Source organism: Tasmannia lanceolata, unplaced genomic scaffold (assembly GCF_043159265.1).
Source record: "Tasmannia lanceolata isolate RefF3 unplaced genomic scaffold, GAP_Taslan_0.1 ptg000013l, whole genome shotgun sequence".
NCBI lineage: Eukaryota > Viridiplantae > Streptophyta > Magnoliopsida > Canellales > Winteraceae > Tasmannia > Tasmannia lanceolata.
Genome location: NW_027518690.1, coordinates 3238841 through 3261971, shown reverse-complemented (window position 1 = coordinate 3261971; position 23131 = coordinate 3238841). Strand labels below are relative to the sequence as shown.

The window sequence follows — 23131 nt, the reverse complement described above, 5'->3', positions numbered from 1 at the left end:
TTAGAAAATTCACTAGACCACTTTGCTCAAAGATCCAAACAGTTCATTTGTTGAGGTTCAATGTAAATAGGCTACGCCCAACAATCATCTCGATGATCTTCAATCTCCGATCTAATACGATGACATCATATATGAATCACCACGGATCAAAGAGTTAGGATCATCTTAGGGAGATGTTTTTGGCATTTTAATTATAAAATTAAACATTGAGTAGGGCTCCTACCATTCAAAAAAGAGATAAGTAGGACTCCAATATGACTAAGAGCATGACAACTCAATAGCTAAAGTTTAATTTATTATATGCTTAAAATGTTTGCATTATATAAGTTTGAACACGCATGGAGTTTGGACACAAATAGTACTACAAAAGGAGGTGATTCAAGTGAATCTAGCAATTGTTTCCACCTGGTCCTCCGAAAAGCACAGCATAATTCTCACCAGGCACTTGTATGTCATGAAAAAATTCATAGCATGGGGAGCTTGCAATTATTCTATAAGGATTCTCTTTGGTGAACGGAATAGAATCACCATTTTTATCTATAAAATTCACGCCTCCAATGTAACATGCTGTCCTATATTGTTGGTTGATTTCTGGCTTATGACCACTCCCCATCTCAGGCCAAGGTAATACACCAGCATTATATACAATCCCTCCCCATTGAGCAACATCAGCATGGTCAGCGAATGTAGAATTAAAGAGGACCTTTGGCCAATAGCCCACCTTCTTTTTTTCGTCTCCATATAATAACCACCAAGCTTCACTCAATAGATCCTACATTGAAATAGAAAATCATAAAATGATTAAAATAGAAGAATGATTCACAAGGCGCAACTCATTTTAAGGGATTATTGTGATGCAAAATCTCTTTTAGCTATTGCTTTTCCATCGGCCAGACTGTAAGATTTAACAAATAAGGGATTATAATCATCTAATGAGAGAGAATTTTTTGGCAAGACTTAAACGGATAAATAATTTAGATCTTTGAAAAAGTGACGCCTTCTCCTCCTAACTGATATTTTTCTTCAGCAAAATATGGCTTCCATGATGTAACAAATATAGCTAAATGTGTGCTTTTTAATTCAAGCTAAAGGGATTCGGAATTACCTTGTACACAGTGACTATAATGTAATACTGGGTTCCATTGTAGATCGAAGTTGGGGAAAGACCAATGCCTACAGGTAAGTCTCTGGAAATTTGTACAAAACCTGGGCAGAGAGAGTCATAGCAGCCCGTTTTTTGGTGATTATCATTCTGTATGTAAGCAGAATAAACGAAGGAAAAAATTAGTAGAGCATCTCAGTGACAAATTTTAATGAATTTAAATGACAGAAACAATAAGTTATGGTTGAAGCATACCGTCCATGCTGTAGATAGGTGGGGGAGAAAGTCATGATATAATCCGTTACTTACCTAGAGATTTGAAAAACTTCAAAATTAGAATACAAGAGTATGAGATATGATCTTGCCTTTTTACTATGATTGATCATTTCTTAAGGCTCCATTTCTTTCAATGTAAAATATGCGTAAAAAGAAATTTTAATTATGGGCATAAAATTTGATTTATGCCCATTTTATATGGAAAAAAATAGGTCCTGAGGGAACAACCAAATATAGAAAGGACCTTATGAGCATGTTGTATAGCAATGAATTATTTGATAATGTTTTTACAATTATGCTAAGATCGCACCTTGTCCAATCTTGGAATTATGACATTTTGTCAATCCTCTATTACATTCAATAGATAATTCAGTCTTTTTATAAAGTACGTATCGAACGATAATGGATGGTGGAATTGGAAAACTTACCAACCATCCAGCATGTATCGAGCGTGTTTGTTCAGGTGGTGACTCATCACGAAGTATAACAAGAGAACCACTACTTTGGTTGCCTGTAATTTTTGGCTGCCATGTATTGAGAACTGCCCTGGATCCAAACTCCGCGCCACCATCTTTATATGTAGATTGCAATTCAAACTGAGCAATAATCACATTTTTGTTAGCCAGTTATGTGGCAGCAATAAACAAACACAGATTATATAAAACTAATTAAATCATATACTCATAAGAAAAGAAAGATACATTTTTAAGATGTTCCAATTATTCAGTTACTGTTTCCATGTGCATGAAAGTTGGGGTATATTTTTTATTTAATTAAAAATTACCTTATCATGAAAAGTTTTATTAATTTGGTGTTGAACACATGGTGCGAAAGGTAGGGTTGTTAGATATATCCTTGAAAATTGGAATCTATATCTATTAGCTATCAATAATATAAAGCTTCCGGTTGAACAAATAGTAACAAGACATATCTATTCAGCTTTACATAGAAATTCAACTCAAAAACTCAAAAACAATTGTCTAAACTTGAGAGAAAACGTGTTGAGTTATCAGATGATTGCATTGGGTTTTCTAATGAAATTCTACAAGAACCCACATAATTTATAAATTTTGTAGATTTTGATGTAAAAAGATACTTGATTTTTAATTGAGTATTGAGCGTGTAGGTCCAGTAGACTTGACTCACCTCACTTTTCAAGTCTAAGTTTCCAATTATTTGAATTATTGTTGAACATAACTACTTTTCCTCCCATCATAAATTTAAATTTGAAGTAAAATTGGATGATAATAAATGTGACTTACGCGAAATTTGCCTTCATCATTTGAAGGATCCTGAGCATTTGAAGGATATCCTTTCCCAATATTTGGGGAAGATTTAGCCCTTTTTAGTTCTTCCTTCGTAATTCTCCTAATAGGAACTGTTCCTAGTGGGCACCCTCCATCCTTGAGCCCTACCTTTAAAGATACACCTAATGATGAAGCCTTTTTATCTTTAATAACTTTTGGAAGAGATCCTGGACCCATCTGCATAGAGACAATTTCCATCAATAAAAGTATGGTTTTAGTTTCTTCCAAGAAAAGAACATATTTTTCATAGTTAAATCATTTTATTTTCCAAAGTGATGTCAAAGAGAAACAAAATCTCAGAATTAATACATAACAGAGAAAAGAACATATCACTTGAAAGATAACATAAGGAGAAAATTAAAAACCTGGATCTTATGGTTCATCAATAAGGGATGATCGAAAGCGGGTTGTTTGTTTATATCAACACAACTAAATATCTGTCCATATCCATCCTGCAAAAAATGTAAAGACCAACAATATTTGTCTCATTTTACCAATATGTATGTTGTATCAATGTACCATATATGTGTGTGTTTTGTTTGTGTGTGTGCATGTGTGAGACAAATCCTAAGCTCAAAGGAGCCAAATTATGCCTACACCATTCAAAATTCTGAGAATAATTAATGCACTGCCATTCTCACTAGTGCTTCTACGTTTTTTCCCCCATTAAGAAGACTGAAATGGGAAAGAATGCATTCAGGAATTCAACCCACAGGCCCTGTTTCTCCAAATCAAACCTTCTAGTAGTAAAATGTATGGTTTTATTTTTTTTCGTCGTGACAATAGGCCATGTAAGTGGACAAAATGAACGACACCCAGGTGAACAAAATATCTCGTTACTACTTTTGAGTTATTAATATTGTAAAAAAACTCCAATGCTAGATACAGCTCAAGAAAGCATATCTTTCTCTCTCTCTCTCTCTCTCTCTCTCTCTCTCTCTCTCTCTCTCTCTCTCTCTCTCACACACACACACACACTTTATATATGGGAAATGATATTTCGCCCCCTCTGACGGATAAAATCCCCCCCTTTAATGTTATTAGTTAAGTTTTAAAGGTAAAGAAAAATGTTAAAGGGGGTGAATTTATCCTCAAGCAGTGAACCATTCTCATAGAAACCATGGGGGGATATCATTTCCCTTTATATATATATATATATATATATATATATATATATATATATATATATATATATATATATATATATATATAGGGAAAGGTGTGCATACTCGGTCGAGTAGATAAGCTTATCTACTTGGTCGGGTTAAAAACAGTGGGGGCCCACATTTTTGGGGTGATCCAAACCATTCATTTGAAAGGCCCTTACCTAGATAGGGTGTCCACAAAAAATCAGCCACATAAGATCATCCTAACCCATCCAACAGTGGAGGGAAAAATGGGCAGATTTGTGGACAAGCTGTGTTTGTCCATTTTTCCCCATTTTTCCTTCCACTATTGCATAGGTTAGGAGGATCCTATGAGGCTGATTTTTTGTGGACACCCTATCTAGGTAAGTGCCTTTCAAATGAATGGTTTGGATCACCCAAAAAATGTGGGCCCCCACTGTTTTTAACCCGACCGAGTAGATAAGCTTATCTACTCGACCGAGTACGCACACCTTTCCCATATATATATATGTGTGTGTGTGTGTGTGTGTGTGTGTGTGTGTGTGTGTGTGTGTGTGTGTGTGTCAAATTTGCACCCCCTGTAGGATAGGTGAATTGACGTCAAAAAGTGTCAGACTTTAACGTTTTTTTACGTCAATTCTCGTTAAAGTTGTGTGAATCATCCTACAGGGGGTGCGAATTTATCATTACCCTATATATATATATATATATATATATATATATATATATATATATATATATATATATATATATATATATATATATATATATATATAGAGAGAGAGAGAGAGAGAGAGAGAGAGAGAGAGAAAACGGTTCCTACACATATGTGTAAATAAGTTCTCTACACACTAGCTTAAAATACAGTGGGGGCCACATTATTTGGGTGATCCAAACCATTCATTTTTAAGGCCCTCACATAGATAGGGTGTCCACAAAAAATCAGATCCATAGGATCATCCTAACCATTCGAACTGTGGAGGCAAAAAATGGACTAATTTGTGAAGGTTTAAAGCCATCCATTTTACCTCCACAAATCGTAGGGTTGGGATGATCCTATGGATCTGATTTTTTGTAGACAGCCTATCTATGTGAGGGCCTTTAAAATGGATGGCCTGGATCACCCAAACAATGTGGGCCCCCACTGTATTTTAAGCTAGTGTGTAGAGAACTCTCTACACATATGTGTAGGAACCGTTTTCTCATACATATATATATTTATATATATATATATATATGAGGAAAATGATTGTGAGCTTGAGGGTCCAAACACATGTGGGCCCACATTGTTAGGATGATCCAAAGCATTCATTTGAAAGGCCCTTACATAGATAGGATGTGTACAAAAAATCAGCTTCATAGGATCATCCTAACCCATCCAAATGTGGAGGGCAAAATGGACAGACACCGTTTGCCACAAATCTGCCCATTTCTTCCCTCCGCTTTTGGAAGGGTTAGGATTATCCAATGGATCTGATTTTTGGTACACACCCTATCTATGATGGGGCCTTGCAAATGAATGGTTTGGATCATCCTCAAGCTCATATATATATATATATATATATATATATATATATATATATATATATATATATATATATATATATATGAGGAAAATGATTGTGAGCTTGAAGCTCATATAGCTTATATGAGCTTGAGGGCCCAAACACACATGGGCCCACATTGTTAGGATGATCCAAAGCATTCATTTGAAAGGCCCTTACATAGATAGGGTGTGTACAAAAAATCAGCTCCATAGGGCCATCCTAGCCCATCCAAAAGTGGAGGGTAAAATGGACAGACATCGTTTGCCACAAATCTACTCATTTTGCCCTCCGCTTTTGGAGGGGTTAGGATGATCCAATGGAGCTGATTTTTGGTACACACCCTATCTATGATGGGCCTTGCAAATAAATGGTTTGGATCACCACAAAAAAATGTGGGACCCATGTGTTTGGGCCCTCAAGCTCATATAAGCTATATAAGCTTCAAGCTCACAATCATTTCCTTATATATATATATATATATATATATATATATATATATATATATATAGAGAGAGAGAGAGAGAGAGAGAGAGAGAGAGAACTATTGGTGAGCTTAAGCGCACCATTTTTTTGGTGCACTAAAGTTGTTATAACACCTCCCATTGGTGCACTTAAGCGGGACCCAGACATTTAAACGAATGGGAGGCGTTATAAAAACTTAAGCGCACCAAAAAAATTGTGAGCTTAAGCGCACCAACAGTTTTCTCATATATATATATATATATATATATATATATATATATATATATATGAGGAAAATGATTGTGAGCTTGAAGCTCATATAGCTTATATGAGCTTGAGGGCCCAAACACATGTGGGCCAACATTGTTAGGATGATCCAAAGCATTCATTTGAAAGGCCTTTACATAGATAGGGTGTGTATAAAAAATCAGCTCCATAGGATCATCCTAACCCATCCAAAAGTGGAGGGCAAAATGGACAGACACCGTTTGCCACAAATCTGCCCATTTTTGCCCTCCGCTTTTGGAGTGGTTAGGATGATCCAATAGAGCTGATTTTTGGTACACACCCTATCTATGATGGGGCCTTGCAAATGAATGGTTTGGATTACCACAAAAAATGTGGGATCCATGTGTTTGGGCCCTCAAGCTCATATAAGCTATATGAACTTCAAGCTCACAATCATTTTCCTCTATATATATATATATATATATATATATATATAGAGAGAGAGAGAGAGATCACCAGAGATTACCACTAAGTACTGTTTATTTTTTTAAAATGTTAATAAGATAACTCAAAAGTAAAAATCTGGTGATTTGGTCGACCTAGCTGTTATACCTTAATGGTCTTGACTGCTGGTTTATTGATAATTTTTAGTTGCCTCTCAATCTCCAAATCTTCTTCTTTCGACAGACTTATGCTCCCTCTTCCTTCCACTCCATTGCCACTGTTTCCAAGAGAAAGTAGTACAAAAAGTAGCAAAAACATTTCCTTCAAACCCATAGCCCCAACCGTTAAGAGACTCCTCTCTTAAATCCTCGTAAAATAAAATTCCCCACCTCCTTTTATACAGCAAGAATTCCTTGTAGATTTAAGGAAAAAAATCCCCCAATCTTTAAGAAGAGATTCGCAATTACTAAAACTTCCTAGGAGAGGATAAAAAAAGGAAGGAGTGATCCAGGAAGATAACAACAAAACTAAAAAGGAAAGAGAGTAGTGCACATGATAACAACAAACTAAAAAGGAAGGAGAGAATAAAAAAGGAAGGAGTGCAAGATATGAAGAAACTAAAATTGAAAGAGAGACTTCAGATCAGTTACATTGGCATCGGAGGTGCATGGAAATAATTACTGCCTAAAAAAATCAATTTGTTGGGCCAATCTGGTTTGAAGATCTGAACCTGTTTGAAGATCTGAACCTGTTTGAAGATCTGAACCATTCATTTGTTCGGCCTTAACATTAGTGGGTCGTGCCAAAAAAATTATATGCATACCTCATACAGTGATCCTAACCCTCCAAGCATCCTAGAGGGATTGAAACATATAGAAACCTCTACAGATCTAAAATTTATTTTGAGCCAATTTTATGTCAAAAGAAGTCAAAAGAAATGGAAGTTAGGGTTCGTTTGAATTGTACGAAAAATGTTTCTTGAGGAAATTGTTTCCTAGGAGAAATTTTCGTTTCCACAATTTAGATGGAAATGATATGTGGATGGCATATTTAAAGGGTTACCATTATAAACTGATGGTCTGTCTAGATAATTGAACTAGGGCGATTTACGCTTCTTTTTTTCTCATGTGTAATCACACAATGGAAAAACAAGAAATTCTGTAAAAAAATTCCTTTCCAAACCTTTTCAGAAAAATCCTGCAATCCAAACAGGGCCTAAGAGACTGAACAGTTTAAAAAAATCTAATCACTCAGACCCTTTCCAAAAAACTAATTTTAAAGTTATCAAGTATAATCCATCTATTACAGTTACTCCCTATTAAAAAACTTCTATGCTTTTTCTATCTCTTTTTGCCTTTTGAGGGAGGGAAAGCGTCTGTTGGTATCACCCATAAAAAGTTTTATAATACCTAGTCTCTGAGGGTTCTACTTGACTTCTTTCAGTTTGCTTAGGTCCTCTTTGTTTTGGATTTTGAGAATTGAATAATCAATTTTGGACCTGAAAATCAGTTCTCAAAATCCAAAACAAACATAGCCTTAGAAAAGCAAAGTTTTACATTTTATAGTGGACTCCATGTTATAGATGTGATTAAATGTTCTTCCCTCAAGCTATGTATTTGCTTGATGAATAAATAATATAACGTAGCTCGTATTCTTTCTTGACTTTAAAAAGCTAATTTATCATATTTATCCATCCTAATAGTAAGTTTTTTTTATGTGGAATACAATATTACATCTACTTAGCCTATTAGAATTCCAAGTATATTACCTGCTAAGCCCATATTATTAAGCAAAATTATTTAGTTTTTATAATTGATAAAAATATATTCCCAAATCAACAAATCCTTTTTCTTGAGTTTTGTAAAATTTGACACTCCGTACCCGTGGGATTCCACACTTAAGCCTCATACTTCAAAGCTTTTTTTTGAAAATTGACATATTTCATTAATATAAAGCTAGCATTTGGGACCAGGAGTCCCATCTTGCCATACAATATGTTAATAGAGGGTGCTAGCACGGGCATACCGAAGGCCGGTTCAAATCACCCAAACAATGTGGGCCCACTGTATGTTAAGCCGTCGGTGTAGCTAAGTTAGCTACACGTATGTGTAGCTTCACTTATATATATATATATATATATATATATATATATATATATATATATATATATATGAGGAAAGTGAAGCTACACCGCCGGCTTAAAATACAATGGGCCCACATTGTTTTGGTGATCCAAAGAATTCATTTGATTGGCCCTCACATAGATAGGGTGTCCACCAAAAATCAGCTCCAAAGGATCATCCCAACCCTACGATTTGTGGAGGCAAAAATGAACGTGTAAAAACCTTCACAAATTTGTCCATTTTTGCCTCCACAGTTTGAAGGGTTGGGATGATCCTATGGAGCTGATTTTTGGTGGACACCCTATCTATGTGAGGGCCAATCAAATGAATGGTTTGGATCACCAAAACAATGTGGGCCCATTGTATTTTAAGCCGGAGGTGTAGCTAAGTTAGCTACACGGGCGGTGTAGCTTCACTTTCCTCTATATATATATATATATATATATATATATATATATATATATATATATGAGGAAAAGGATGGTGAGCTTGAGCGCACCATCCTTATGGTGCTCTTGAGCTCCCCAAACACATGGGTCCCACATTTTTGTAGTGATCCAAACCATTCATTTGCAAGACTCTGTCATAGATAGGGTATGTACAAAAAATCAGCTCCATAGGATCATCCTAACCCATCCAAAAAGAGCAGATGTATGGACAAACAATGTCTTTCCATTTTGCCCCACTTTTGGATGGGTTAGGATGATCCAATGGAGCTTCTTTTTGGTACACACTCTATCTATGATAGGGCCTTGCAAATGAATGGTTTGGATCACCACAAAAATGTGGGACCCATGTGTTTGGGAGCTCAAGCGCACCATCCTTTGCGCTCAAGCTCACCATCCTTTTCTCTCTCTCTCTCTCTCTCTCTCTCTCTCTCTCTCTCTCTCTCTCTCTCTCTCTCTCTCTCTCTCTCTCTCGATATATATATATATATATATATATATATATATATATATATATATATATATATATATATATATATATATATATATATCTGCTCAAGGTGAGCGATACCTCATAAAACTTTTCGTGGCTAGTCTGTCGCATGTGAGACCACCCACCTCGTGAATGGAGAGAACAGTTGCCTTTTGAGATGGACGCTAGCAATTCCCATATATATTGATTTATATTATATATAGCAATTCCCAAATATATAATATATATATATATATATATATATATATATATATATATATATATATACACACACACACACACACACAATATATATGGCGATGATACACACAATATGTGTGTGTGTGTGTGTGTGTGTGTGTGTGTGTGTGTGTGTGTAAATAGGCTATGCCCCAACAATCATCTCGATGATCTTAAATCTCCGATCTAATACGATGACATCATATATGAATCACCACGGATCAAAGAGTTAGGATCATCTTAGGGAGTTGTTTTTGGGGGCAAGGCTTATTTACTTTGGGTTGCAATAAATGAGCATTTTGGATCTTCGAACAAAATAAGCCCGAGTAATTTTTTTTATAAATACATTTTTACGGTCTCCAACTTCTTCGAAGATCTAAAATATTCATTGTTGGGCCGGTTCACAGCGCGAAGAGAGAGAGGGAGAGCATACTGGTTGTGAGAATAAGTATGGTTGAGCTGCAACAGAATCAGGTATTAACTCTGATTTCAAAATTCAATGAGTAGCAGATTTTAAGATAAATGAAAGATTAGCAATTCACAAACATAGAACATTAGGAAAACAAGTAAATCTAGAAACGTAATAAGAACTTGCAAATGCTATTGGAGTGGGGATACCATATGTAATAAAAAAACAAAGAACCTGCAAATGCTTTGTTATCATCAAAACATGGGTTTCCGGAGTGCATTTGTTGAAACCTTGGGCCAACATTGTTGATTCAACTTAAGAAATATTTTCCTTTCCAAACTTTTCCAGAAAATTCTTTCAATCCAAACAGGGCCCAAGTGTGGTATGGCATCGCTGATAATGAAAACATATAACTCGCAATATGTGTAAATGCTGCCCATAATAAACCATGAACCTGAAGCCAACCCATCTAAATCCGAAGCAGAGCCTCGGGTCCAGGAGGGTCAACCCAAAATCAACCCGCCGCTAAATCTCGCAACCCTACGCCAACCCTGTTAGTGATTTTGGATTTTCAAAATCATGTATTTTGCATTTTTTAGTGTTTTGGAAAATGTTTTATCAAATGCGTTTGGGAAAAAGAAAATGTTTTCTTGGAAAGATTTGCTTTTTCAAAAGGATGTAGAAGTGTAGTTGAAAAGATAGTCCCGTACCGGATAAGAGAAATGAAAGATAAGGGCTTATAAAGCACTACCTTTTCTAATACTTGTTGATTGCACATTGGGTTGAACCCATGGTTGGACCCGCGGGACGGTGCACCGCACCGTTTGCACACGCGCACGCGCGCGCGCGGCGTGGGCAATGGGCAATGGGCTATAGGGCGCTTTATTGGCGCTTTTTTAGGCGCACTTTGGAGCCTTTAATTTTTTCAGATTTGATCTGCACCGTTAGATCAGGATGAAGGTGGACCGGTCGGATGGGTGGGTCAAATGGTTCGCAGGCCCATCAAGCAGAATGGTTCGGTTGGGCCGGCTTCGGTTCGGGCCTAACGGTGGGCTCGTTTCGGTTCGGGCCTAATGGTCGGCCCAACGAGCCCATGACTCCAACGGTCAAAGAGTGTGATCAAATGGGTTGTGTCCCTTCCCCCAACGGTCATGTGCCAAGGGGGTGCGATCCACACCATAGATGGTTGATCTATCGATGACTGGGCTGGAGAGAGGTTTTACTCAAACCAACAGTCACCTCTAGAATCGATCAGGACCATTCAATATCAATGGGTGCGATCTAACGGTCAGATTTCAAACATTCTGAAAAGGTGCCATGTAGAGGTGTTTTTCACACTGAAAAGACATTAGGTGGTCTACAAAATGTGCAGAATTCAGTCATTTCAAATAAATAAAAAAAACGAATTGGCAATTCTGACAGACTTCACACTCTCTTCTACACTCCTACAAAATCCCCAAGTATTTCTATATAATGTTTTTCTTTTGTTTACTGTTCTAGATATTGTTTTTCTGCAGAAACATTATCTAGAAATTTCTCTGAGGCTTGAAATTTCGGAAGGGCATTTCGGGTTTGATTCCGCTAGTGCTACGCGTCATCAAACATTAGTAGGGCTTCCCTACTAGGCTTCATTGTATCTTGGAGGCAATTCGCGGATCCCCTTTGCACACTACTAGTGGGGGCGAATCTTGTCTTAAGGAAAGTGATATCACGCCTTGAAGCAACAAGTTTCTGTTGTTTATCAACAACAGTGCCCTCAAATTTCCAACAAACCCATCTAGCCTGGTTTTCTAAATCGGCTAGGTAGGGTTCAGGTTGGCTTGGCGCAAAAAAAAAAGAAAAAATATATATAAAAAAAACCATGAACCTATAATTTTGAAAATTGCAATAAAATTACAGGGAAGGGGGATGGTTTGGAATGGGTCAAGTTGCAAATGACCTCAACCCTAACCCAAACCAAAATTAAATAGGATTGACTTTTCCCAACCCCAAATCCAACCCAACTCGAGAAAGTGCCAACCCAACCTGAGCTGAAATTCCAACAGGCTGCGCCCATCCCAAGATCAGTGGCCAAAGAAGATCTTATCAAGGTGTTCTCAACAACATTTGAAGAGAATTATGATTTTCATTCGGATCAATGGATCCTATCGCATAGACAAAGTAAAAGCACTGTACACAATTTAGGAAGGAGCCTAACTACTCTTATTTCTTAGCATTTTAATTATAAAATTAAACATTGAGTAGGGCTCCTACCATTCAAAAAAGAGATAAGTAGGCTCCAATATGACTAAGAGCATGACAACTCAATAGCTAAAGTTTAATTTATTATATGCTTAAAATGTTTGCATTATATAAGTTTGAACACGCATGGAGTTTGGACACAAATAGTCCTACAAAAGAAGGTGATTCAAATGAATCTAGCAATTGTTTCCACCTGGTCCTCCGAAAAGTACAGCATAATTCTCATCAGGCACTTGTATGTCATGAAAAAAATCATAGCATGGGGAGCTTGCAATTATTCTGTAAGGATCATCTTTTGTGAACGGAATAGAATAACCATCTTTATCTATAAAATTTACGCCTCCAATGTAACATGCTGTCCTATATTGTTGATCGATTTCTGGCTTATGGCCACTCCCCATCTCAGGCCAAGGTAATACACCAGCATTATATACAATCCCTCCCCATTGAACAACATCAGCATAGTCAGCGAATGTAGAATTAAAGAGGACATCTGGCCAATAGCCCACCTTCTTTTTTTCGTCTCCATATAATAACCACCAAGCTTCACTCAATCGATCCTACATTGAAATAGAAAATCATAAAATGATTAAAATAGAAGAATTAGCATGTGAAGTGAGAAGGAATGATTCACAAGGCGCAACTCATTTTAACTTTATTGTGATGCAAAATCTCTTTTAGCTATTGCTTTTCCATCGGCCAGACTGTAAGATTTAACAAATAAGGGATTATAATCATCTAATGAGAGATTTTTTTGGTAAGACTTAAACGGATAAATAATTTAGATCTTTGAACAAGTGACACCTTCTCCTCCTAACTGATATTTTTCTTCAGCAAAATATGGCTTCCATGATGTAACAAATATAGCTAAATGTGTGTTTTTTAATTCAAGTTAAAGGGATTCAGAATTACCTTGTACACAGTGACTATAATGTAATATTGGGTTCCATTGTAGATCGAAGTTGGGGAAAGACCAATGCCTACGGGTAAGTCTCTGGAAATTTGTACAAAACCTGGGCAGAGAGCGTCATAGCAGCCCGTTTTTTGATGATTATCATTCTGTAGGTAAGCAGAATAAACGAAGGAAAATTAGTAGAGCATCTCAGTGACAAATTTTAATGAATTTAAATGACAGAAACAATAAGTTATGGTTGAAGCATACCGTCCATGCTGTAGATAGGTGCGGGAGAAAGTTATGATATAATCCGTTACTTACCTAGAGATTTGAAAAACTTCAAAATTAGAATACAAGAGTATGAGATATGATCTTGCCTTTTTACTATGATTGATCATTTCATAAGGCTCCATTTCTTTCAACGTAAAATATGCGTAAAAAGAAATTTTATGGGCATAAAATTTGATTTATGCCCATTTTATATGGAAAAAAATAGGTCCTAAGGGAACAACCAAATATAGAAAGGACCTTATGAGCATGTTGTATAGCAATGAATTATTTGATAATGTTTTTACAATTATGCTAAGATCGCACCTTGTCCAATCTTAGAATTATGACATTTTGTCAATCCTCTATTATTAGTTACATTCAATAGATAATTCAGTCTTTTTATAAAGTATGTATCGAACAATAATGGATGGTGGAATTGGAAAACTTACCAACCATCCAGCATGTATCGAGCGTGTTTGTTCTGGTGGTGACGCATCACGAAGTATAACAAGAGAACCACTACTTTGGTTGCCTGTAATTTTTGGCTGCCATGTATTGAGAACTGCCCTGGATCCAAACTCCGCGCCACCATCTTTATATGTAGATTGCAATTCAAACTGAGCAATAATCACATTTTTGTTAGCCAGTTATGTGGCAGCAATAAACAAACACAGATTATATAAAACTAATTAAATCATATACTCATAAGAAAAGAAAGATTCATTTTTAAGATGTTCCAATTATTCAATTACTGTTTCCATGTGCATGAAAGTTGGGGTATATTTTTTATTTAATTAAAAATTACCTTATCATGAAAAGTTGTATTAATTTGGTGTTGAACACATGGTGCGAAAGGTAGGGTTGTTAGATATATCCTTTAAAATTGGAATCTATATCTATTAGCTACCAATAATATAAAGCTTCCGGTTGAACAAATAGTAACAACACATATCTATTCAGCTTTACATAGAAATTCAACTCAAAAACTCAGAAACAATGGCTAAACTTGAGAGAAAACGTGTTGAGTTATCAGATGATTGCATTGGTTTTTCTAATGAAATTCTACAAGAACGCACATAATTTATAAATTTTGTAGATTTTGATGTAAAAAGATACTTGATTTTTAATTGGGTATTGAGCGTGTAGGTCCAGTAGACTTGACTCACCTCACTTTTCAAGTCTAAGTTTCCAATTATTTGAATTATTGTTGAACATAACTACTCTTCCTCCCATCATAAATTTAAATTTGAAGTAAAATTGGATGATAATAAATGTGACTTACGCGAAATTTGACTTCATCATTTGAAGGATCCTGAGCATTTGAAGGATATCCTTTCCCAATATTTGGGGAAGATTTAGCCCTTTTTAGTTCTTCCTTCGTAATTCTCCTAATAGGAACTGTTCCTAGTGGGCACCCTCCATCCTTGAGCCCTACCTTTAAAGATACACCTAATGATGAAGCCTTTTTATCTTTAATGACTTTTGGAAGAGATCCTGGACCCATCTGCATAGAGACAATTTCCATCAATAAAAGTATGGTTTTAGTTTCTTCCAAGAAAAGAACATATTTTGCATAGTAAGTCATTTTATTTTCCAAAGTGATGTCAAAGAGAAACAAAATCTCAGAATTAATACATAACAGAGAAAAGAACATATCACTTGAAAGATAACATAAGGAGAAAATTAAATACCTGGATCTTATGGTTCATCAATAAGGGATGATCGAAAGCGGGTTGTTTGTTTATATCAACACAACTAAATATCTGTCCATATCCATCCTGCAAAAAATGTAAAGACCAACAATATTTGTCTCATTTTACCAATATGTATGTTGTATCAATGTACCATATATGTGTGTGTTTTGTTTGTGTGTGTGCATGTGTGAGACAAATCCTAAGCTCAAAGTAGCCCTTGCATGAGCCCTGGTCAAGGGAGCCAAATTACGCCCACAGCATTCAAAAATCTGAGAATAATTAATGCATACTGCCATTCTCACTAGTGCTTCTACGTTTTTTCCCCCATTAAGAGACTGAAATGGGAAAGAATGCATTCAGGAATTCAACCCACAGGCCCTGTTTCTCCAAATCAAACCTTCTAGTAGTAAAATGTATGGTTTTATTTTTTTTCGTAGTGGCATTAGGCCATGTAGGTGGACAAAATGAACGACACCCAGGTGAACAAAATATCTCGTTACTACTTTTGAGTTATTAATATTGTAAAAAAACTCCAATGCTAGATACAGCTCAAGAAAGCATCTCTCTCTCTCTCTCTCTCTCTCTCTCTCTCTCTCTCTCTCTCACACACACACACACACACACACACACACTTTATATATGGGAAATGATATTTTGCCCCCTCTAACGGATAAAATCCCCCCCTTTAATGTTATTCGTTAAGTTTTAAAGGTAAAGAAAAATGTTAAAGGGAGTGAATTTATCCTCAAACAGTGAACATGGGGGGATATCATTTCCCTTTATACATACATACATACATACATACATATATATATATATATATATATATATATATATATATATATATATATATATGTGTGTGTGTGTGTGTGTGTGTGTGTGTGTGACAAATTTGCACCCCCTGTAGGATGATTCGCACCCCTTTAAGGTGAATTGACATCAAAAAGTGTCAGACTTTAACGTTTTTTGACGTCAATTCTCGTTAAAGTTGTGTGAATCATCCTACAGGGGGTGTGAATTTATCATTACCCTATATATATATATATATATATATATATATATATAGAGAGAGAGAGAGAGAGAGAGAGAGATACCTCCACAAATCGTAGGGTTGGGATGATCCTATGGATCTGATTTTTTGTGGACACCCTATCTATGTGAGGAACATTCAAATGAATTGTTTGGATCACCCAAACAATGTGGGCCCCCACTGAATTTTAAGGTAGTGCGTAGGTAACTTACCTACACAAGTGTGTAGGAAATGTTCTCTCATATATATATGTTCTCTCATATAGATAGGGTGTCCACAAAAAATCAGATCCATAGGATCATCCCAACCATTCAAACTATGGAGGCAAAAAATGGACTAATTTGTGAAGGTTTATACACGTCCATTTTACCTCCACAAATCGTAGGGTTGGGATGATCCTATAGATCTGATTTTTTGTGGACACCCTATCTCTGTGAGGACCATTCAAATGAATGGTTTGGATCACCCAAACAATGTGGGCCCCCACTGTATTTTAAGCTAGTGTGTAGGTAACTTACCTACACAAGTGTGTAGGAAATGTTTTCTCATATATATATATATATGAGAAAACGGTTCCTACACATATGTGTAGAGAGTTCTCTACACACTAGCTTAAAATACAGTGGGGGCCCACATTGTTTGGGTGATCCAAGCAATCTATTTTAAAGGCCCTCGCATAGATAGGGTGTCTACAAAAAATCAGATCCATAGGATCATCCCAACCCTACGATTTGTGGAGGTAAAATGGATGTCTTTAAACCTTTACAAATTAGTCCATTTTTTGCCTCCACAGTTCGAATGGTTAGGATGATCTTATGGATCTGATTTTTTGTGGACACCCTATCTATGTGAGGGCCTTAAAAATGAATGGTTTGGATTACCCAAATAATGTGGCCCCCACTGTATTTTAAGCTAGTGTGTAGATAACTTATCTACACATATGTGTAGGAACCGTTTTCTCTCTCTCTCTCTCTCTCTCTCTCTCTCTCTCTATATATATATATATATATATATATATATATATATATATATATATATATATATAGAAGAAACTGTTGGTGAGCTTAAGCGCACCAAACTTATGGTGCGCTTAAGCTCCCCAATTACATGGGTCCCACATTTTCTGTGGTGATCCAAACCATTAATTTGTAAGGCCTAATCATAGATAGGGTGTGTACCAAAAATCAGCTCCATAGGATCAATAAACAAGAAAGTATGACCTCAACTTACAATAATGTATCATTTAAAAAAAAAAAAAAAGAACCTGTCAAAATTATAAGAATTTATCAATGTTGATTGTATTAGTAGTGTCAAAACCAGATAAAATGCTTTTTAAGTCTCATGAAGTACAAAAGAAGTTAATATGAAGAATGGGTCAATCATATGAAACTGAGGCATTGCTAGTTACTTGACTACATTTGGATAATAGATGTACCAAGAATAATTTCACCAATGCTATATAGTAGGTTGAGGCTTAGAAGAGCATCTGGAATCCCAATACAAAATGTTTGTGCGTAGAAGGAACATGATATTTTCTGAAGTTAAATTAAAGGAGAAGCCCAGTGCACGAGGCTCCCGCCATTGCGGGGTCTGGGGAGGGCTAGATGTACGCAGCCTTACCCCTGCTTTACAGAGGCTGTATACGTGACTCGAACTCTTGACCACGAGGTCACAATGGAGCAACCTTACCACCAGGTCACAATATTTTCTGAAGTTACATTCAGAACATAAAATGATAATGCCTCAAAAAATAAATTTTGGATATTAAAATTAGGGGACTGATATCCACACAACCATATTTTTATAATGGCACTACTCACTTTGTTTTACAATTTTTTAATTAGCTTTTCAAGACTGTTACAAAACTCAAGATGCTATCAGCATCAAATCAGAAAAGTGAAAACAAAGTGACTAGTGACATTATATATATATATATATATATATATATATATATATATATATATATATATATATATATATATATATATATATATATAGAGAGAGAGAGAGAGAGAGAGAGAGAGAGAGAGAGAGAGAGAAGGGTTGCGCTCGAGTGCTGGAAACAGGGGTGGGCCCACATTGATGGGGTGATCCTAAGCATTCATTTGAAAGGCCCCATCATGGATGGGGTGTGTACCAAAATCAGCTTCATTGGATCACCATAGGGTGTCCATTTGTGGGGGTGAAAATGGACAGATACTGTTTGTGCACTAATCTGCCCATTTTTCCACGCCACAAATGGACACCCTAAGGTGATCCAATGGAGCTGATTTTTGGTGGACACCCTATCCATGAAACGGCCCATCAAATGAATGCTTATATATATATATATATATATATATATGAGAAAAGTGTTGGTGCGCTTAAGCGGTTATAACGCCTCCTATTCGTTTAAATGTTATATATATATATATATATATATATATGAGAAAAGTGTTGGTGTGCTTAAGCGGTTATAACACCTCCTATTCGTTTAAATGTTTGGGTCCCACATACAGGAACCAATGGGAGGCGTTATAACCACTTAAACGCACCAAAAAAATGGTGCGCTTCTCTCTCTTTCTCTCTCTCTCTCTCTCTCTCTCTCTCTATATATATATATATATATATATATATATATATAGTGCTGGTAGTATACAATCATTAAATACAATATGCATTTTTTTTAATGGTTATACAATCTGCACTTTTTTTAGTGGTCTCTTTTATTTTATTGGAATGTTCAGAACTTTCTAAGTACGTTTCTACTGTAGTTTAAGGATAAAGCATTTTGCCCATTATTTTTGGAAGAACTATATTAGGGATGCATGTAGAAAAACGTACGAATGCCACTGGATATTTTCATCCATTGGATTTGGATTCAACGGAGTCAAAAGGACACCTCATTTTAGACTATTGTTTGAAGAAGAAAAAAGTGTGGATGAGGAAAAAAGGGTAGAACTCTTCCACTACAAGAGCTTCCAGAACATATCATATTTGGGGTCAGGAAATCGTGGAAGACTCTTGGCTGCCTACATTTGAAACAGAGGACGGGGTTAGTAAGACTTGGCAGCTTCTGGTATCAGTGAGGATTCTGGAAGAAATGTGGCCATGCTCCTCCTGATGGCGTCTTTGATGAAGCAGAGGGATTTGAGATTGATCCCGGTATCAATGATGTGATTGATATCCCATTTCAGTCACAATTTGACCAGGGCTTGGTGTTGGGAGTAGATATGATGAGGCTTATTCTGACAAAAGGTGGCAGAGAGATGTAAGGGGATGAATCCAAGGTTTTTTACAAGACCAATTTGAGAGAGAGAGAGACTATTTTTCTTCTAGCAAAGAAGCCCCTCTCCATTGAGGGTGGGAAGATTAATTGCAAGAGAGAAATCTAGAAAAATAGAATCGTTGGATAAGCTTCTATTTGTTTTCTTCTCACCATTTTGAAACCAGAAGGAAGAAGTTTAAATCTTTTTCTTCTTCTTCTTCTTCTCCTTCTTCTTCAATGAACCACGCTCCTATTCTTGTTTTAGGACCCTGGGAGAGCAGAGCACATATCTTGCAAATAGGTGGGTCACGTCTTCTATTGATATGGACCCTCCACTTGGTGGAGCCTGCTTTGGAACATTCAATACCCTAAAACGAAGGTCAAACAATTATACTTATATAATCACTCAATTATACCTATCTAATCAGTTTTACTTTTGGCAATCTGAACTCGGACCGCTTGCTGCTGGTTTGATTTTAGGTCCACGAGATAAGATCACGTCTTAGGCACACGGGGTCAAATCATATTGCTGTGTGATCTGAGAGGGAATCTGAGAGGGAATCCAACAATCTTTGAAGAAATCAGTTGCTGAATATCGTCAGATCTACAGTCCTTTGAAATGCCGGAATTTTCTGCTTTTAAGCCGGTCAATCTGGCAAAGTGATGTAAGTTAATTAATTTCTTCCAGTACCAAAGCCAAAAGGTCTCATATCCTTAGGAATCATCTCAAATGCGCGTCCAAAAATCACAAATTCAGAACAAAAACAACATCGACAATACAGAATCGATTCTCGAATTTGAAATCCGCACAATGTCTTAAAGAAACTTACATTAATCAACGATGGCCTGCAACGACTTAATCCTAACCCCTTCATTTGTGGAGGACAAAAATGGGCAGATTTGTGGACAAACATTGTCTGTAGCTACTGAATTTCAGAAGAATTTTTACTTTCGTTTGTATCTATCTTGCTTTCAAAATCCAATCGTTTTTCCTAACTTTTCGCATTCCCTATTTTTTTCTAAAGAGATACACCTTCCTAAGAGAGGTGGCTACACTTTCCCCTTCCTATTTTTTCTAAATAGATAGAGACACCTCCCAAACATAGCTACCCTTTACCCTTGCTATTTATTCTTAAGTCTCCCAGACGTTACAAACCTTTCACTTTCCTATTTATTCTTCAATCGAATGCATTACTCCATCATTGTACAAAAGAAAGTGTAGAATCAACAGTCTTTCTACGCCTACTTGACTCCCTTTTCCAGTGTCCTCGCCACATCTTCTGAATCTAGAACTCCACTCCGACTAAGACTGCAATTTTCTTCTTAGCTTTCCTGTTTTAACATATTCATGTTTGTTGCAGTGAGAAGACGATCCTCTGCTTGGCGGAATTCGAGAGAGCTGGAGTTAGGGTTAGGGGTGACTTTTTCCCTGCAACTTTCTATGGTTTTTTTTTTTTATATACAATTTTCTATGGTTTCTGTGCAATTTTTCGTTTTCTATGCTCTGTATAAGGAGAGAGGGATCTGTTTACAGAATGAAGAGAAGTAAAACCTATAACTTCTCCCAAGGTTAGTACTCATCTTCCCATTTTGTTCTTATTTTCCACTTTTGTTTTTTGCAATTTGTATTCTACGGTGCCATTAAAAAAAAAATTGTATTCTAGGGTTTATGGAATGACGTTTATAAAATTTACATTTTCTACTGCTACTACTATGCATGCATCCATTAATGGATGGTTTGATTCTTTTCTATATTAAATACTAGAAACATATTTTGACTCTGATATACTTTCATCATCAGTGAATCAGATCTGTCCTCATGATTTTTGTAAGAATTTTTCACTTCAGCAATGCTTCCCATTCCACACACAGTTAAGTAAGAGGCAAGTCATTCTCTTAGTCAACATAAATTGAATATATTTCTCCGCTTCTACCAAATCTTTTACCGTACAAAAACCTAGGAAACAGCAGCACCACTAAACTAATCGTGAGATTACCATTTTAATTTCTGATCGCTCGAGTTTCGGATTTCGCATGAAATACCTAAGTATATGATACCTTTGAAAGGGCAGATATGATTCCATATATATATATATATATATATATATATATATATATATATATATATATATGTAGTCTCTTGGGTGTATGCATGGCCAAATTTTAAAAGGAACATCCCTCTGTTGCGTTAGTTATCAAATATCCACCATGGACTATTTTAAGCAATTGCATTTTTAATTTGCATTCTTTATTAGTGGCCAAGATTCATAGCTTCATCCTTAATGATGATTTCTATTGCATTTGTTTAGTGATAGAACTATGGAAAAAGTATTCAAGTGAAAATCCAAGAATCCACACCTCAACAATGCACCCACATCAACAATGGACCCGAGAGTGTTTCTAAGATACAACATTTCATGATAGAGGATTTTTTAGGATTAGACCTTTGAGATTTTCTAATTTTTCTTCCACTTTTTGTTAATTTTTATAGTTTATCATTCTCTCCTTAATTTCTTTTTTCCCAAGTCCTTTTATTACCTTTCAACTTTCCTTTCCCAGTCTCTTCCAATGGCAACTAGCACACAAAGCTACACATGAAGAAAAATACAGAGAACCCTTTAAATGGTGGGTAGGCTTCATTTCTATTCTATACTATACAGAATAATCATTTTACAATTGGTGGTCTATGGATCAACTAAGTATCAAAAGTAAATCCAAGGACAATTGCTCTATGAGTTTTTGTATTTCTATGAAAAATTTAATCACGTTACATATATGTAGTTTTCACCTACCTTCTCAATGTAGTGTTTGCCCTAGGTGTGTGGCAAAAGAACCAGAACCTGATATTTGCACATCTCACCCTCATTTTTCACCTTTTCGGTTTTGTAGGATGTTGATGTGGGAAGATGGGTTCTACCGGCCAAGGGTAGTGGAAGAGATTGATGGTGAGGATCCAATCAGAAAAGCCTTCAGCAAGATGGTCCATTCAGCTTTATAATTATAATTATGGAGAAGGGTGGCCTGGTGGGGTACTGGGTAGGTGGTTTTTTTTTTCAAGCAGTTTTTTTTTGTTGTTTTTAAAATGAAGTGTGAAGAAATAAAAGAAGGGGAAATGGTCTTGCATTTGTTATCTTTGATTGCTTGATTGAACAGGCTGATGGGGAAGGTTGCTCCAGATAAATGTCACAAATGTTTGAATGTGAACCCAACATTTCTAACTACTGGCAGAGTTCTTTTGATGCTGTATGTAATGGAAGCCCCTTATTGATTTGGTTTTAGAAAAATCAAAAGGAGTTTGTAGCACTCTTTTAGTATACGAAAACATGGATGGAAAAGAGGAAAAGTTACTTGCATAACTTCCTTTTTTGATGAATTTTGTGTTAAGTTTATTGTTTTGTATTGTGTTTTTTTATCAGTCCCCGTGCTTCGCACGGGTCTGCAACTAGTGTATATATATTGATAATCTTCAGTTGCTGCAACTAGTATATATATAATTTTCACATGCAAAAGAAGTAATGATACCTTAATGGTCTTGATTGCTGGTTTATTGATAATCTTCAGTTGTCTCTCA

At 36.1% G+C, this 23131-nt stretch overlaps 2 protein-coding genes across 2 annotated transcripts; both read right to left on the bottom strand.

Moving 5' to 3' along the window:
* Positions 1-297: 297 nt before the first annotated feature.
* On the bottom strand, positions 298-6819 carry LOC143889366 (protein neprosin-like). Its single transcript, XM_077393536.1, has 7 exons — positions 6662-6819; positions 3051-3137; positions 2641-2862; positions 1807-1974; positions 1358-1411; positions 1106-1252; positions 298-772 (listed from the first exon to the last, which is right to left on the bottom strand). Exons 1-7 carry the CDS (start codon positions 6809-6811, stop codon positions 389-391), a joined length of 1212 nt encoding a protein of 403 aa, XP_077249651.1. The 5' UTR covers positions 6812-6819; the 3' UTR covers positions 298-388.
* Positions 6820-12600: 5781 nt separating this feature from the next.
* Positions 12601-15579, bottom strand: LOC143890584 (protein neprosin-like). Its single transcript, XM_077395300.1, has 7 exons — positions 15574-15579; positions 15281-15367; positions 14872-15093; positions 14039-14206; positions 13587-13640; positions 13337-13483; positions 12601-12984 (listed from the first exon to the last, which is right to left on the bottom strand). Exons 1-7 carry the CDS (start codon positions 15577-15579, stop codon positions 12601-12603), a joined length of 1068 nt encoding a protein of 355 aa, XP_077251415.1.
* Between the last annotated feature and the right edge of the window lie 7552 nt (positions 15580-23131).